The following is a 13,987-nucleotide window of genomic DNA, read 5'->3' on the forward strand; positions in this document are numbered from 1 at the left end:
GGCTGTGGGGGCAATTTTAGTACAGTAAACTCTCAGTTTCTTGTCATGTTGAAGAAACCAATTTGAAATGATTTGAGCTTTGTGACATGGTGCATTATCCTGCTGGAAGTAGCCATCAGAGGATGGGTAAATGGTGGTCATAAAGGGATGGACATGGTCAGAAACAATGCTTAGGTAGGCCATGGCATTTAAACGATGCCCAACTGAGGGGCCAAAAGTGTGCCAAGAAAACATTCCCACACCATTACACCACCACCACCAGCCTGCACATTGGTAACAAGGCATGATGAATCCATGTTCTCATTCTGTTAATGCCAAATTCTGACTCTACCATCTGAATGTCTCAATTTTGTCCAATTTTGGTGAGCACACGGCCCATTCTCCTCTGCTAGCATCAACAAGGCATTTTCGCCCACAGGACTGCGCATACTGGATGTTTTTCCCTTTTCACGCCATTCTTTGTAAACCCTAGAAATGGTTGTGTGTGAAAATCCCAGTAACTGAGCAGATTTTGAAATACTCAGACCGGCCCGTCTGGCACCAACAATTATGCCATGCTCAAAATTGCTTAAATCACCTTTATTTCCCATTCTGACATTTAGTTTGGAGTTCAGGAGATTGTCTTGACCAGGACCACACCCCTTCAATGCATTGAAGCAACTGCCATGTGATTGGTTGATTAGATAATTGCGAAATTGAACAAGTGTTCCTAACAATCTATTAGGTGAGTGTATATATATATATATATATATATATATATATATATATATATATATATATATATAGATAGATAGATAGATAGATAGACAGACAGACAGACAGACAGACAGACAGACAGACAGACAGACAGACAGACAGACAGACAGACAGACAGACAGACAGACAGACAGACAGACAGACAGACAGACAGACAGACAGACAGACAGACAGACAGACAGACAACAGACAGACAGACAGAAAGATTGATTCCTCATTAGTGCCTGCGCGGAATGCGCGGATCAGTCGAATGATGCATCTATGTAAATATATATCTATGATCGCGCAGGGTTTTGACCTTTCTTGATGGAAGTAATGGCATTGGGAATACTAGATGAAAATCGTCTGATATGAGGTAAAAAAATAACACAAATACTGATCGGTTTCTTGCAGACAGGTTGGGTCAGCACGAGCCACAGGGATATGAATATGGATTCGTATGTCTGTGTCTTTTATACTCTAATAGTGACTCTCATAGAAAACACCCCATTGACATGCATTATACGGCAACAGTTGGATTTAAAAATCTTAATTTGTGTCCTACTGAAGAAACAAACACTCCTACATCTTGGATGCCCTGGGGGTAAGCAGATAAACATCAGATTTTTATTTTTGGGAAAACTATCCCTTTAACATTCAAGTACCGGTAGTGTTGCTGTTAGCAGTCTGCAGTGTGTTTTCGGAAGGCCTACATCTTCCTCAGCTCCACCTGCATAGATGCTATGGGTGGGTTGTTTTACGTATTTTACATGCAGCAGCAGTATTTCACAGGGGGCGTCGCGTCAACGCTTGATGGAGGGCGTGTCTGAAGCACGGTGCTGACACGACCCACAGCCAATCATGTTACTTTTCAGATGATGCATGAACGCAATTGGCTAGTGTCTGCATAGGCGATCTGATTGGCTGACGCCTAAGTTGCCGCTTGAAATGTCGAAGACTTTTCAACTTCTGCTGCGAGCAATGTCAGTGAATAGATAGATGCAACGGAACCCACAATTCAGTTCGGCAATGCATGACATCACCCGTTTAAAGTAAATGAGGAGCGTAGACGCAGACACTCCGTGTGAACGTATCGTTACTTTCTCAAGTTCCTAAGTGGTTTTCACCTGGTACATGATAAAACAGACAAAAAATATTCCCATATCTTTCCATAGACTTGGTTTGGTGTGGATCATAGGATGTTTCATGATCCATGTATTATTTTGGATAAAGATGCTAAACTCAAACAAGAAAAGTCTATTTGTGTGTTTTATGTGCTGAAACTGAATATTTGTAAGATTTATTTCCACTTAAAGGATTTGAGTTAAATACATTTTGTTGTAAATGCACGATAATGATCTGTGAATTTATGTTGGATATTAAAAGTTATTATCTGTATTTTTAATGGGAGATTTGTGGACACACAGTAATTATTAATTTAGATTTGTACAGTAATATTTTTTCTTAATTAACTAATTATAAATAAATAAATAAATAAATAAATAAATCAATCAATCAAGCTCAATTCCTCCAATTCATACCCTCAGAACTGGGGCAGAAGACCAACAGCATGTTGTTGTTGTTGTTGTTGTTGGTGGTGGTGTTTATATTATTTAATTGAATAATTATTGTCATTCATGGTGGGTTTTATTTGCTGCAACAGAGGTGAAGGGATGGTGAAGCACTGCCGGATACACAAAGACGGATCTATGTATGTGTTGGGCACCTCTAGTGAGTTCGAGAGCCTTGTGGAATTGGTGGATTATTTCCGAAAGAAACCATTGTATCGGAAGATCAAACTCCGCTACCCGGTCACACCAGAACTAGTTGAGCGCTTCAGTTCGGTAAGAAAAAGCGTTAAAACAGTGTAATAAAATAAACAACGGTTTCTTTTGGAATAGAAAACACATTTTGGTTCCACTTTATTTTAAGGTGACTGTGTTACAGTGTAATTATACATTTAATTACTGAGTGATAATAATTGACTACATGTGCTTACTATTGGGCATTAGAATTAGAATTAGGGTTTTGATTTAGGGTTAGATACATGTAATGTGTAACAAAGACTGTGAAATAAAGTGTTACCCACTTTTTATACAATACAGCCCTATACTGCGGACTGCACTAAACATTGTGCAGTGATTGTGCAAACATTTTTCCTTTGCGTGCAGTGTGTGCATACACTCTTCAAAGTGAACTAGCACATGTGCACCTCTTCCTTTGCTAAGGCCACAGTTTGCATGTTACACTTGTATGCTTTCGTCTTAAGTAGCTCTTTTGCTCTTCTCCTTTTTCCAATCAAAGTTCAGACCAAAAGTTCTGATTTAGTTGAACAAGTATAAAATGCACTAAGGTGTCATTATTTTTATAAATGTCCAGGAGACATATATACAGCACTCTTTTTTTAACTTCCTGATGACATGCTAAGGTTTTCCCCCTCTTCCTAGTATTGTATTTGCACCCCCACGCACCACAAAGCACATCTTTCCTGATTGAAAGAGCAACTAAACCTAAACAATGACCTTGATTTCACCGAAACATGATTGTGATCAATCACAGGAAACTGCCTTTTGATTAGTAATTATTTACATTTTTTAATTCAATTTACACCCTTAAATTTGAAAGAAGTGTCTTATGCTCACCAAGGCTGTATTTATTTATTTAAAAACATAATAAAAACTTTAATTTTGTGAAATATTTTTTTTTCACTTTAAGGACTTGAAATGGATTTATATATTTATACTGTTTTAAAAAATCTATATATTTATTTAATGTATTTGTGTTACGTCTCCCTAAAAAAAATATATGTCTATTATATATATATATATATATATATATATATATATATATATATATATATATATATATATATATAAATTTAACGTTTCTATAAACTTTTGAGTCACCACATGGTGTCTAATGCAGATCAACTGCAAACCACTGATCTAGAACAAAGACTAATCAGACATTATATAAAATGTGTTGTTTATAGATTTTTGGCTTAAGTCTAATGTGCAGGGAGAAAATTCTGAGAAATGCTTTATGTCTTTCTTTTCAGATAACCAAATCTGCTTCACTTTATGATTCTAAACAGTATGTGGAGGCCAACGAGATCGAGCCGTCTCTGGTAAGCACTTTGAAGAGCAAACACAGTTCCTGCATGTTAGCATGCACAAGAGGTCATCTCCTGTGGGCTGGGGAGGAAGTGGTAGAGCTGGCTATCTTTCTGTCACATAGGAAGCTGATCGGCTCAAAAGAGGAAATGCAGTCTGGCTAAAACAGCGATGTCATGTTTAGCCATATATATGCTTCATGTTTCTAGCTCCACGTAATTCACAAATGCCTTTTAAAGAGAATTTATTTAAGTCGTATTTAAGTTTAAGTTATTTAAGTCACACTGTTTCAACCACTGAGGGGGTTGTGGGTTATGCATTTGAAGATCTGTACAGCAAGATTGAACTTATTTTGATGTGTTGCAGCCCCAAAGCACAGTGAAGGCCCTCTATGACTACAGGGCCATGCGGCCGGATGAGCTCACTTTTTACAAGGGTGCTTTGATCCATAATGTGACCAAGGAGGCAAATGGATGGTGAGATGCAAATTATGTAGATAAAAGCAAGAAATGCACTATTTAGCATTGCAAAAAAGCTGTGGCAGTGCCATGATACAGTGAAAGTATTAAATATTTGCAAATGTGATAAATACCATGGTAACGTACACCACAGCATTTACACAATGCCCCAGGGTATGTTCAAAAGTTTGGGGTCGGTAAGATTTATTTAATGTGTTTGAAAGAAGTCTGTTCGGCCCTAGACTGCATTTATTGATCAAAAGTACAGTAGAAACATTAATATTGTTTTCCATTTTTTATATTTTAAAATGTAATTTGTTCCCTTGCTGAATTTTCAGCATCATTACTCTAGTCTTCAGTGTCATATGATCCTTCAGAAATCATTCTTCTAATAAGTTGCGCTGCTTAATATTTTTTGGGTAAACTATTATATTATTATAGGATTCTTATCTTATAGAATTTATGAATATTAAGTTCAAAAGAACAGAAATAGATTTGCTGTCATCATAAATGTCTTTACTGTTACTTTTAATCTATTTAATGCATCTTTGCCGAACGAATGTGTTACGTTCTTTTAAAATAAAGAATGTACCGACCCCTAACTTTTGAACTGAACTGTACATCAAAGAATAATGTGATTTTTACCATGGCTCATGTCCATAAAACATAGCTACCATGGTATTACCATGGTAAATTGTCAAAAAAATCATGTTACTTTTATTTGTATCACTCTCTTGACCACAGGGTGATTTGAATAGCTTCAATTTTGAAAAGTACACCAACATTTAATTTTCCTGTTTATCTGCTGATCCCTACAGGTGGAAAGGAGACTTTGGTGGGAAACTGCAGAAATTTTTCCCTTCAAATTATGTTGAAGTAGTGGCCAGTGCATCAGATGCGAATTACCAGGTAAAGCATATTAACATTTTGGATATTTAACAAAACAGATATGTACTTTGGTGCTAGTTAGTGCAGTATTTTGCGTATTTGCTTACATACATAGAGAACATCTACATCTAAAACACAGAACATCAACATGTTCTCTTTCAGGCTGAAGAGGAAAATCCATTAGGTGACTTATGTAAAGGGGTAGTGGACATCTCAAAGTGTACTGTTGGTAAGATGATTTATCTTCCTTGCCATTTAACACATGCACAGCACGTGGCGTTATAACGCTTAGACTTATTTTGCATTAATTTCTTCATTTCCAGTTCGCTCAGCCAAACACGGCAAGCCTGTGGTGGTCACGTTGCAGGATAAGGAAAATAAAGAGAACTTGTTGCCTTTCGATTTGGCCACCGAGACCACCGAGGAGCTGTACGAGTGGTATCAGGTGGCCTGGGACATCACACAGAGTGTGGAAAGAGGAGTGTTTGAGGTCTGTCTCACATGCTTAGACTCATGTCTCAAATAGGGCAAACCGGGGCTAGTTGTCAAACGGGGAAACTGTCACAAAGGTTTTGAGTCACCCATTCTGTAAATAAGGGATTGTTTGGTTAAAGCCAGACAGATTCCGGGGGTGTTTAAATGCTAGGTGTAACCCTAGAGAGAACATTTAACCAGTAGCATTCTAAGTATATAGTCAAGTATTTAAGGTATAATGTTGGGCTAGAGTTTTTGAATGTTTACAATAAATTCCCATTGCAGAAAAAAAAGCAGAGGGAGGTCGAGACCAGAGACGAGGTGGCCAGCGAGATGTCTGAACTGGTCATTTACTGCCAGCCTCGCAGTAAAGACAAAGAACGCTTTGGTACAGCTAAATAAATAAATATGCATTTATATACATATACATATACACTTCCATTCAAATGTATATTTTGAAAGAAATTAACATTTTTATTAAGCAAGTAGTTATTAAAGTATACTTATAGTAATGTTACAAAATAATTTTTTTCAAGATTTTTTTTTTTTTTTAGCTTTTTATCTATCAAAGAATCCAGTTTTTTTAAGCAACACAACTGTTTTCAACATTAATAATAATACATGTTTCTTTTTGCACAAATCAGAATACTATAAACATTTCTGAAGGGTCATGTGGCACTGAAGATTTAATGATGCTTAAAATTTAGCTTTGCCATCACATCTTAAAATATATTAAAATAGAAAACTGATATTTTAACATGTAATAATATTTTACAATATTACTGTTTTATTTGTGATTAAACAAATTCATATTTGGTGAAACAAAAACATTTAAAAATCTTACCGACCCCAAACATAAATTAAATGTGTATTAACAATGCGATTCTCTTTTGCTTTCAGATAATTTTACCTACAAAGAGGTCCGCTCCTTCGTAGAAAATAAGACACCCTCCAGAAACAAGTCGACTCAGTTTATGTTGTATAACCGCAAGGCGCTGAGCCGCGTCTACCCTAAGGGCCAGAGGGTGGATTCCTCCAACTATGATCCGTATCCTCTGTGGATGTGCGGCTGTCACATGGTGGCACTCAACTTCCAAACTGCTGGTAAGATGAAGTTGAGTAGATATGTAATTTATGGAGAAAACGTATCTATTAACCTTTCAACTAATCTCAATAGCAGTTTTTTTGACCTCACTGAAATTATATGACCTGTTTTTTTGTCAATGCTTTTCATCAGCATAATGGTTTAGTTAAGCCACCTACCAGCAGGGGCAAGAAAAATACACCACACAAATCAGCCAACCATTGACCTCTTGTGTAAAAAAGTAAACAAGGAAGAGAGGAAATTAAACAATGGAAGTTTTTATTGAAATAAGAGTTAAAGTTTAATAAATGTTTGCCTAAATGGATAGAGTATTAGATGGAAGTAGGAAACAGGGAAATAGGAAGATAGTGCAAGAGTAAAATAAGACATTATTTGGTAAGCTAACACTTTACAATAAGGTCTCATTTGTTAACATTAATTGATGCATTAGTTTACACGAACTAACATTGAGCAATATATTTTATAAAGCATTTATTAATCTTTGTTAATGTTAGTAAAAATCTAATTATTTTATGTTCACAGTGCGTTAACAAATACGACTGGATTTTTGGATGCTGAAATTATCATTGACTACCATTAATTAATGCTGTAGAGTGTAGAGGTATTGTTCATTGTTAGTTCATAATAACTGTGAGAGTAAGCACAAAAAAGTATTTCAGTCAGTCAACAAATAATAGCGTAGCATTTATTCAGTATATAGCCTACTGTAAAACAGCATTTTCTATCTCCTAAGATAAGTACACCCAGCTGAACAGCGCCCTCTTCAGCCTGAATGGAGGCACAGGATATGTGCTGCAACCTGAGCTGATGCGAAGAGATTCGTATGACCCTCATCAGGAGAAGAAGAATGTCAAATGTGCTATCACCATTAAGGTAAGACATGATCTTCAGTCATAGAGAATAAAATTCATTAGAGAACTGAACTAGAAGAACAACTTGAATATATATATATATATGCACAGGTGATAGGAGCACGACATCTTCCCAAACCATGCCGAAGCATTGCCAGTCCCTTTGTGGAGATCGAACTGTGTGGCCAAACAGAAGACAACAAATTCAAGACTACAGTTTGCCGTAAGAAATAGACTTTTTAGTTTTAATATCAATGAGATACTATCATAGTTTTTATTAATATTTCGAATTGTTTTATATTTGCATTTTAGATTTAGTTAAAGTCTTGTGTGTTTTTGTCGCTTTTATTGCTTTTTGTTTTTAAAATATGTGTATAAACTAGTGCTGTCAATTCGATTAATAGCGATGTCAACTTGTTTTGGAGGCTTGGGGACTTGCCAACGGATTTGAATGACTGACAGTTTTTAGTGATTATAAAGGGAGCACTCTTTGCGCGCTGTCTGGGCAATATAATTATTGTTTATTTTTTTATTAATAGGTCTATAATATATTCAGAATTTGAATAAAACTTTTGTTTTCCATTCGTGACAAGCAGCCACATACACGCTTCAATACACTGATCCATCCACATTTACATGCAGGATTCACTCGAAAAATGTCGAAATCAGGCTCATAAAAATGTCAGGAAAACACGATTCCTGGCTGCATGTCATTATCCATGGATCACTGAATCTGTGGTTAGTTGTAAGGACCACTATATCGAGCCCAAACTTTAGTTTAAACGGATAATTGTTTGCTCAACTCGCGTTTTCCTCTATTAACTGCAGTCACGCAGCAGCTCTTTTGCCACTCAGCCCCGGCTAAGGGGGCGTGTTCCGGCGGGAAAGTGCCGTCAATGCATTCCCTCTATTGGGACACCCATCCAAATCATTGAATTCAGGTGTTCCAATCACTTTCATGGCCACAGGTGTATAAAATCAAGCACCTAGGAATGCAGCCGTTACATTTGTGAAAGAATGGGTCGCTCTCAGGAGCTCAGTGAATTCAATTGTGGAACCGTGATAGGTTATCTCCTGTCAATCAAGTCTATTTGTAAAATTTCCTCACTACTAAATATTCCACAGTCAACTGTTAGTAGTATTACAACAAAGTGGAAGCAATTGAGAACAACAGGCCATGTAAATTCCCAGAGCGGGGTCAATGCATACTTTTCACTTTCTGTAGAGTCAACAGCTTCAGATTAGCTCAAGAACAGTTCATGGAGAGCTTCATGGAATGGGTTTGACTGCATCCAAGCTTTAAATCACCAAGTGCAATGCAAAGTGTCACATGCAGTAGTGTAAAGCAAATCGTCACTGGACACTAGAGCAGTGGAAACGTGTTCTCTGGAGTGATGAATCACACTTCTCTGTCTGACAATCCGATAAACGAGTCTGGGTTTGGCAGTTGCCAGGAGAACGGTACTTGCCTGACTGCTTTGTGCCAAGTGTAATGTTTGGTGGAGGGGGGTTATGGTGTGGGCAGTGGGGTTGTTTGTCAGGGGTTGGGCTTGGTCTCTTATTTCCAGTGAAAGGAACTCCTAATGATTCAGCATAGCAAGACATTTTCATGCTCCCAACTTTGTGGGAACAGTTTAGGAATGGCCCCTTCCTGTACCAACTTGACTGTATACCACTAAACAAGGTCCATAAAGACATGGATGAGAGAGTTTGGTGTGGATGAGCTTGACTGGCCTGCAGAGAGTCCTGACCTCAACCCGATAGAACACCTTTGGGATGAATTAGAGTGGAGACTAAGAGACAGGCCTTCTCGTCCAACATCAGTGCCTGACCTCACAAATGCGCTTTTAGAAGAATGGTCAAAAATGCTCATAAACACACTCCTGAACTTGAAGAGTTGAAGCTGTTATAGCTGCAAAGGGTGGGCCAATTCCAATTAAAACCCTACAGAATGGGATGTCATTAGAGGAAGTGTATGTAAGATTGTGGCCAAAACTGGTACTGCAGGTGTATCCCTCCTCCCCCTTCCCCCTGACTCAATGTTGCCAGATTGGCTACAGGATTCTGCTGGAACGTTTGTAGCTGCAGCTGTGGTAACAAGAGCAGAGCTGGCAACCCGGATGCAGAAACACTTCTGACTTCGTGATTGGTAGATGGGTGGAGGGTGGAGCTTCAGGCCAAAAAACAACATGTCAACATCAACATCAGTTAAGGGCTGCAACAACAACTTTTAAATGACAATATCCTGGCCGGACTACTGTTGTCAGTGAAATGAAAATGATTTCTTAATGTCTAGTGACATATAAGGGCCATTTTATGATTAATTGAAATACATTTCTTACATACAGTTCCTTTAAAGTTCATGTGCATGTAAAGGCAGACGTCCCAAAAACTCTGGTAATCGATTTGACAGCACTAGTATATTTTTTTTAAAAAGTAAAAATTTACGTAGATTATTAAAGTTATTAAAAATCTTCACAGATGATAATGGACTGAACCCTTTATGGCTCGGGCCTTCGGACACAGTTACATTCAATGTGTATGAACCTGACCTCACCTTTCTACGCTTTGTGGTCTTTGAGGAGGACATGTTCTCTGACCCCAATTTCCTGGCCCAGGCTACATTCCCTGTGAAAGGTGTTCGCTCAGGTAAGTCTGTCATTGCCAAATTATTAATTAATTATTTAAAGATTTGAGTACAACAACTGAGCTCGATGCTTTCACAGGGTACAGATCAGTCCCTTTAAAGAATGGATTTAGTGAAAACCTGGAGCTGGCATCTCTACTGGTGTATGTTGATATACACCTAGTGGAGGTAAGAAACAAACATTTTTACATTCTGTTGAGCCAGGTACTTTTGTTGATATAATTATAGAATATCTAATGTTGCTTTATTGAGAATACTGTGTTAGTTTAATGGAAATCCCCTGTCAAATCTGACTTGTTTCCTCAGAAAGCACAGGAAGAACTCTACTCCTCCTCGAAACAGTTGCAAAAGAAGCAGGCGGAGTCAAGCAATGAGTTCTGCCTCTATGACACTCAATCCAATCTGCAGCGTGCCGCGCCCCCTCAACGCCGTGATGACTTCTCGCAAGAGTTCACTTACTCGGAAAAAAAGTGAGTGTACGAATTTGAATGAGGGTATTTAATGTCAAAATCACACCTTCAATGAGGATATTCATATCTGTTATATTTGTCCATACAGGTTAAATAAACCACAGCAAAAAATAAACAACAGCAAGTTCTACTCATGAGGGAAAAAAAGAAGTCTAGTTCCCTCTCAGCCTGGTTCTAATGTTCTTAAGGGTCTCTTCCTCTCCATTCTGCTGCTCTGTTACAACTAGTTCCTTAAACAGGCTGCAAGGAACGGAAGTTGCCACCATCTCACTTTAAGGTCACGCTGGAATAAATCGGAAAGTGAATTTGAGCAATACTCATCTGTGAATTCTCTGTGGAAGGTGTAATTGGTCAGGTAGATGTTTGACCAGAACCCAGAAGCTGTAAAACTCTTTAAATTGTGGGCATGAAAACTGCGTGAAGGATTTTGTGTCTGTGTGTGTGGAAAAACTGTTCATCTGCTATCTTAATCGGTTTGTGACATTTCATTTGTAGTTGTAATAAACTCTTCCTTATTGTTTAAAAATTTAAATAAAACTTTTATTTGTTTTTTTTCTTGTTTTAAATATGCATATTGCTAGAGGAAGTTTTATCATGTTTGGTTGGATATATAAAGGCCAATTCACACTGCACTGACAGACGCCGACCAACGCATAGGCTACAATCACCCTAACATTTCTCTGACATTCCACGACCTGACAAACAGGGATTGAATGCTCAATCTGTGAAAACAAGCACAGACCAAATAAAAAAAGGCATAACTGGGGAAACACTGATCCAACAAATTCCAATGAACTGTCTCTACCCTTTACGCACACCTTGGCAATAGAATCGCCATTGGCTAGTACATTTTATTTTGTAGGCTATCAATATCTGTGTATGATGGCACAGCTTTTTAAATATCTGAATGTACAATCTTAATATCAGTCAATCAAGCATTAGAATATGTTATGATATTATGATAATCAAGCATTTAATGGTATAACTTTATAGTAATTAGAACTAAAACTGTTGGTACCCAATTTGATAGTTTAACTGAACTTTGGACTGGTGGTGCTGCTTAAAGGTAATCTAGGTGCTTTAATTCACTTCTGAGCTGTAAACGACAAACTCTGGTCGGGCCAATCACCGGTGGGCGGGGCTTAATATAATGAAGGCCGAGTTGCGCGTGCGCTGTTCTTTCTAATCAGCTTTGACCGCGACTCTGGAAAACTTGGAGTTAAGCTTTTCTCTGAGAAAATAACAAAGAATGGCACTAAAGTCATTTTTTTAAGAAAGGAAGATGTGTTCTGAGTTTTGCCGACCGGATACGGCGAAAGTTTAATCTGTCAACGAGCTCTGCTTCACTTTCGTTGCTCTGGTTAGTTATAGCGCTATAATAGAGTGCAAGCCGTGCAGAGGGAGTTAGAAAGACAACCGTTTTATCCGCCCCTCGGATTGAGTCACCCTGTCAATGGTGAGTTTATAGACCAAACATCTTGATGTGGGTCTGGCTTGTCAGGTTAGCTTAAGGTGCCTCCAATGAAAAATGTAATTAACCTTGCCATAGTGAAATAATAAGTGTTCAGTATATGGACATCACATGAGGTGAGTCTCAAACACTATTGCCTCTTATGTAAATACATAATTACTTCTCTTATTACTTCTTATGTAAATCTCGTGAATCAAAAACACCACAGAAAAATAAGTAATTCTTAACCTAAGGCCAACCGTGACACAATCGTTGTGGTTCATTTTGTATGTAAGTTATGCCCCCAACATTTGGATATGTCCGAACATGTGCATGTCAGGCGGAACTGAGTCAAATCTTCAGTACTGCACTGGCATAAAATATGCTGTTTACACAGGCTTTTATTTCAGAGTACCTACATCACAGTCACTGCGTAGCCTGCATTTTGACTAACGTTATAAACATACATTATCGTTGACGAAAAGAGTCTAAAATCACTGGTTTTGGTTTTGTCTGAGGGAAGAAGAGCATTCGTGCTTGCAGTTGTTAGATTTCAGTCATTTAAATCCCCCAATCAGAGCTTTTCTGTGAGAAGCACAGACAGGTATACTGTCAATAAACACCAATAAACAAGTAAGCTGCATTTTAGCAATCTCCATTTGAGATGTTCTGCTTAAAGTGTCACTCCAGTAGGTGTTCTCTCAGGACACTCAGGAGCAGCTTTGCTGAACAACTAAAATGCTGTGTGAGCTGCTGAAATAAGCCAATCAGAGCAGAGCTCAACATTAATATTCATGACCCTTCCAAGTAAGGCAAAAAACAGAGCATTACATCCTAGGGACAATTTATAGGGTTGTAAATGGACCCGTAAAACTGTATCTGGACAAGTTTTGCCCTTAAAGCTACACTGTAACTTTTATATTTTATTCTTAGCTAAAAACAATTAGTTCTTTCAAAAATATATGTGCTCATTAATGTAGGCTATATTTACTTCTTTCGAGCAGTAAAGTATTCTCGTAAGTTTATAATATGCCATTGAAAATACATCCGGGTGAGGGGTTCAAATGCTGGTCGCCATGTGGCTCCTCTATCTTGAAAGTACATTAGCCAAAGAGGGACATACCCATAAATTCAAGCTTCGTATTTCGCGTTTTAACACTCAATGGCACCGTGTCGAATGTGAAGAAGGGGATTGCCATGTTAATCTTGGACTAAATTGGCCACCGTAGGAGTTAAAAGAAATCAGAATTGAGAGGAACAGAAACTATTATTCACTGGATGGTCATATAGCTTTTCACCGCTAGATGGGGGGAAATATCACACAGTGTAGCTTTAAATAAGCCACATACCCTCTATGTAGATATCAGAAAACAATTTAACATATTGTTTCAACTCATTCTAGGGTACCTTTGAATGCACCAACCAAACAAATTCCTAAAAATGCATTCAGATACGGCCGTTCAAATTTAATTTTAGAACTATTTTTTAACCATTACAGGGCATGTCGGAGGAACGTTTTGCCAAGTCAACGGTCATCAAACGTTTGCTGGGTAATATGGGGCTTTCAAGTCCTCCTGGGGTTTTCGTATACGAGGTGAGAAGTGTTTACGACGTGCGTTCAAATCTCTTTGGTCGGAGCAAGATGACGGTGTACCTTCTTCTAATGAATTTCATGAACTACAGCAAGGTTTGTAACTCTGCTTAGAAAATGAAGAACAAAGAATGCGCGTCATGTGAGTTTTAATCTTTTACGTTTAGAATTAATTCATGAAGCCACTGTTAACGGTATCATTAGG

The 13,987-nt window shown here is 37.9% G+C and overlaps 1 protein-coding gene across 1 annotated transcript in view; it reads left to right on the plus strand.

Annotated features, from left to right (window-relative positions):
• Positions 1 to 11,270, plus strand: part of plcg2 (phospholipase C, gamma 2) — a 33,258-nt gene extending 21,988 nt beyond the window's left edge. Inside the window, exons 20-33 of the mRNA XM_067420239.1 lie at positions 2,399 to 2,579; positions 3,794 to 3,862; positions 4,215 to 4,324; positions 5,125 to 5,215; positions 5,357 to 5,423; positions 5,518 to 5,684; positions 5,954 to 6,056; positions 6,569 to 6,772; positions 7,507 to 7,646; positions 7,736 to 7,847; positions 10,106 to 10,273; positions 10,351 to 10,439; positions 10,578 to 10,741; positions 10,830 to 11,270. Coding sequence (XP_067276340.1) covers positions 2,399 to 2,579; positions 3,794 to 3,862; positions 4,215 to 4,324; positions 5,125 to 5,215; positions 5,357 to 5,423; positions 5,518 to 5,684; positions 5,954 to 6,056; positions 6,569 to 6,772; positions 7,507 to 7,646; positions 7,736 to 7,847; positions 10,106 to 10,273; positions 10,351 to 10,439; positions 10,578 to 10,741; positions 10,830 to 10,878 — 1,714 coding nt within the window. The 3' untranslated portion in view covers positions 10,879 to 11,270. The remainder of the gene's footprint in view (positions 1 to 2,398; positions 2,580 to 3,793; positions 3,863 to 4,214; positions 4,325 to 5,124; positions 5,216 to 5,356; positions 5,424 to 5,517; positions 5,685 to 5,953; positions 6,057 to 6,568; positions 6,773 to 7,506; positions 7,647 to 7,735; positions 7,848 to 10,105; positions 10,274 to 10,350; positions 10,440 to 10,577; positions 10,742 to 10,829) is intronic.
• Positions 11,271 to 13,987: the final 2,717 nt, after the last annotated feature.

This window comes from Pseudorasbora parva, chromosome 16 (assembly GCF_024679245.1).
Source record: "Pseudorasbora parva isolate DD20220531a chromosome 16, ASM2467924v1, whole genome shotgun sequence".
NCBI classification, from domain to species: Eukaryota; Metazoa; Chordata; class Actinopteri; order Cypriniformes; family Gobionidae; genus Pseudorasbora; species Pseudorasbora parva.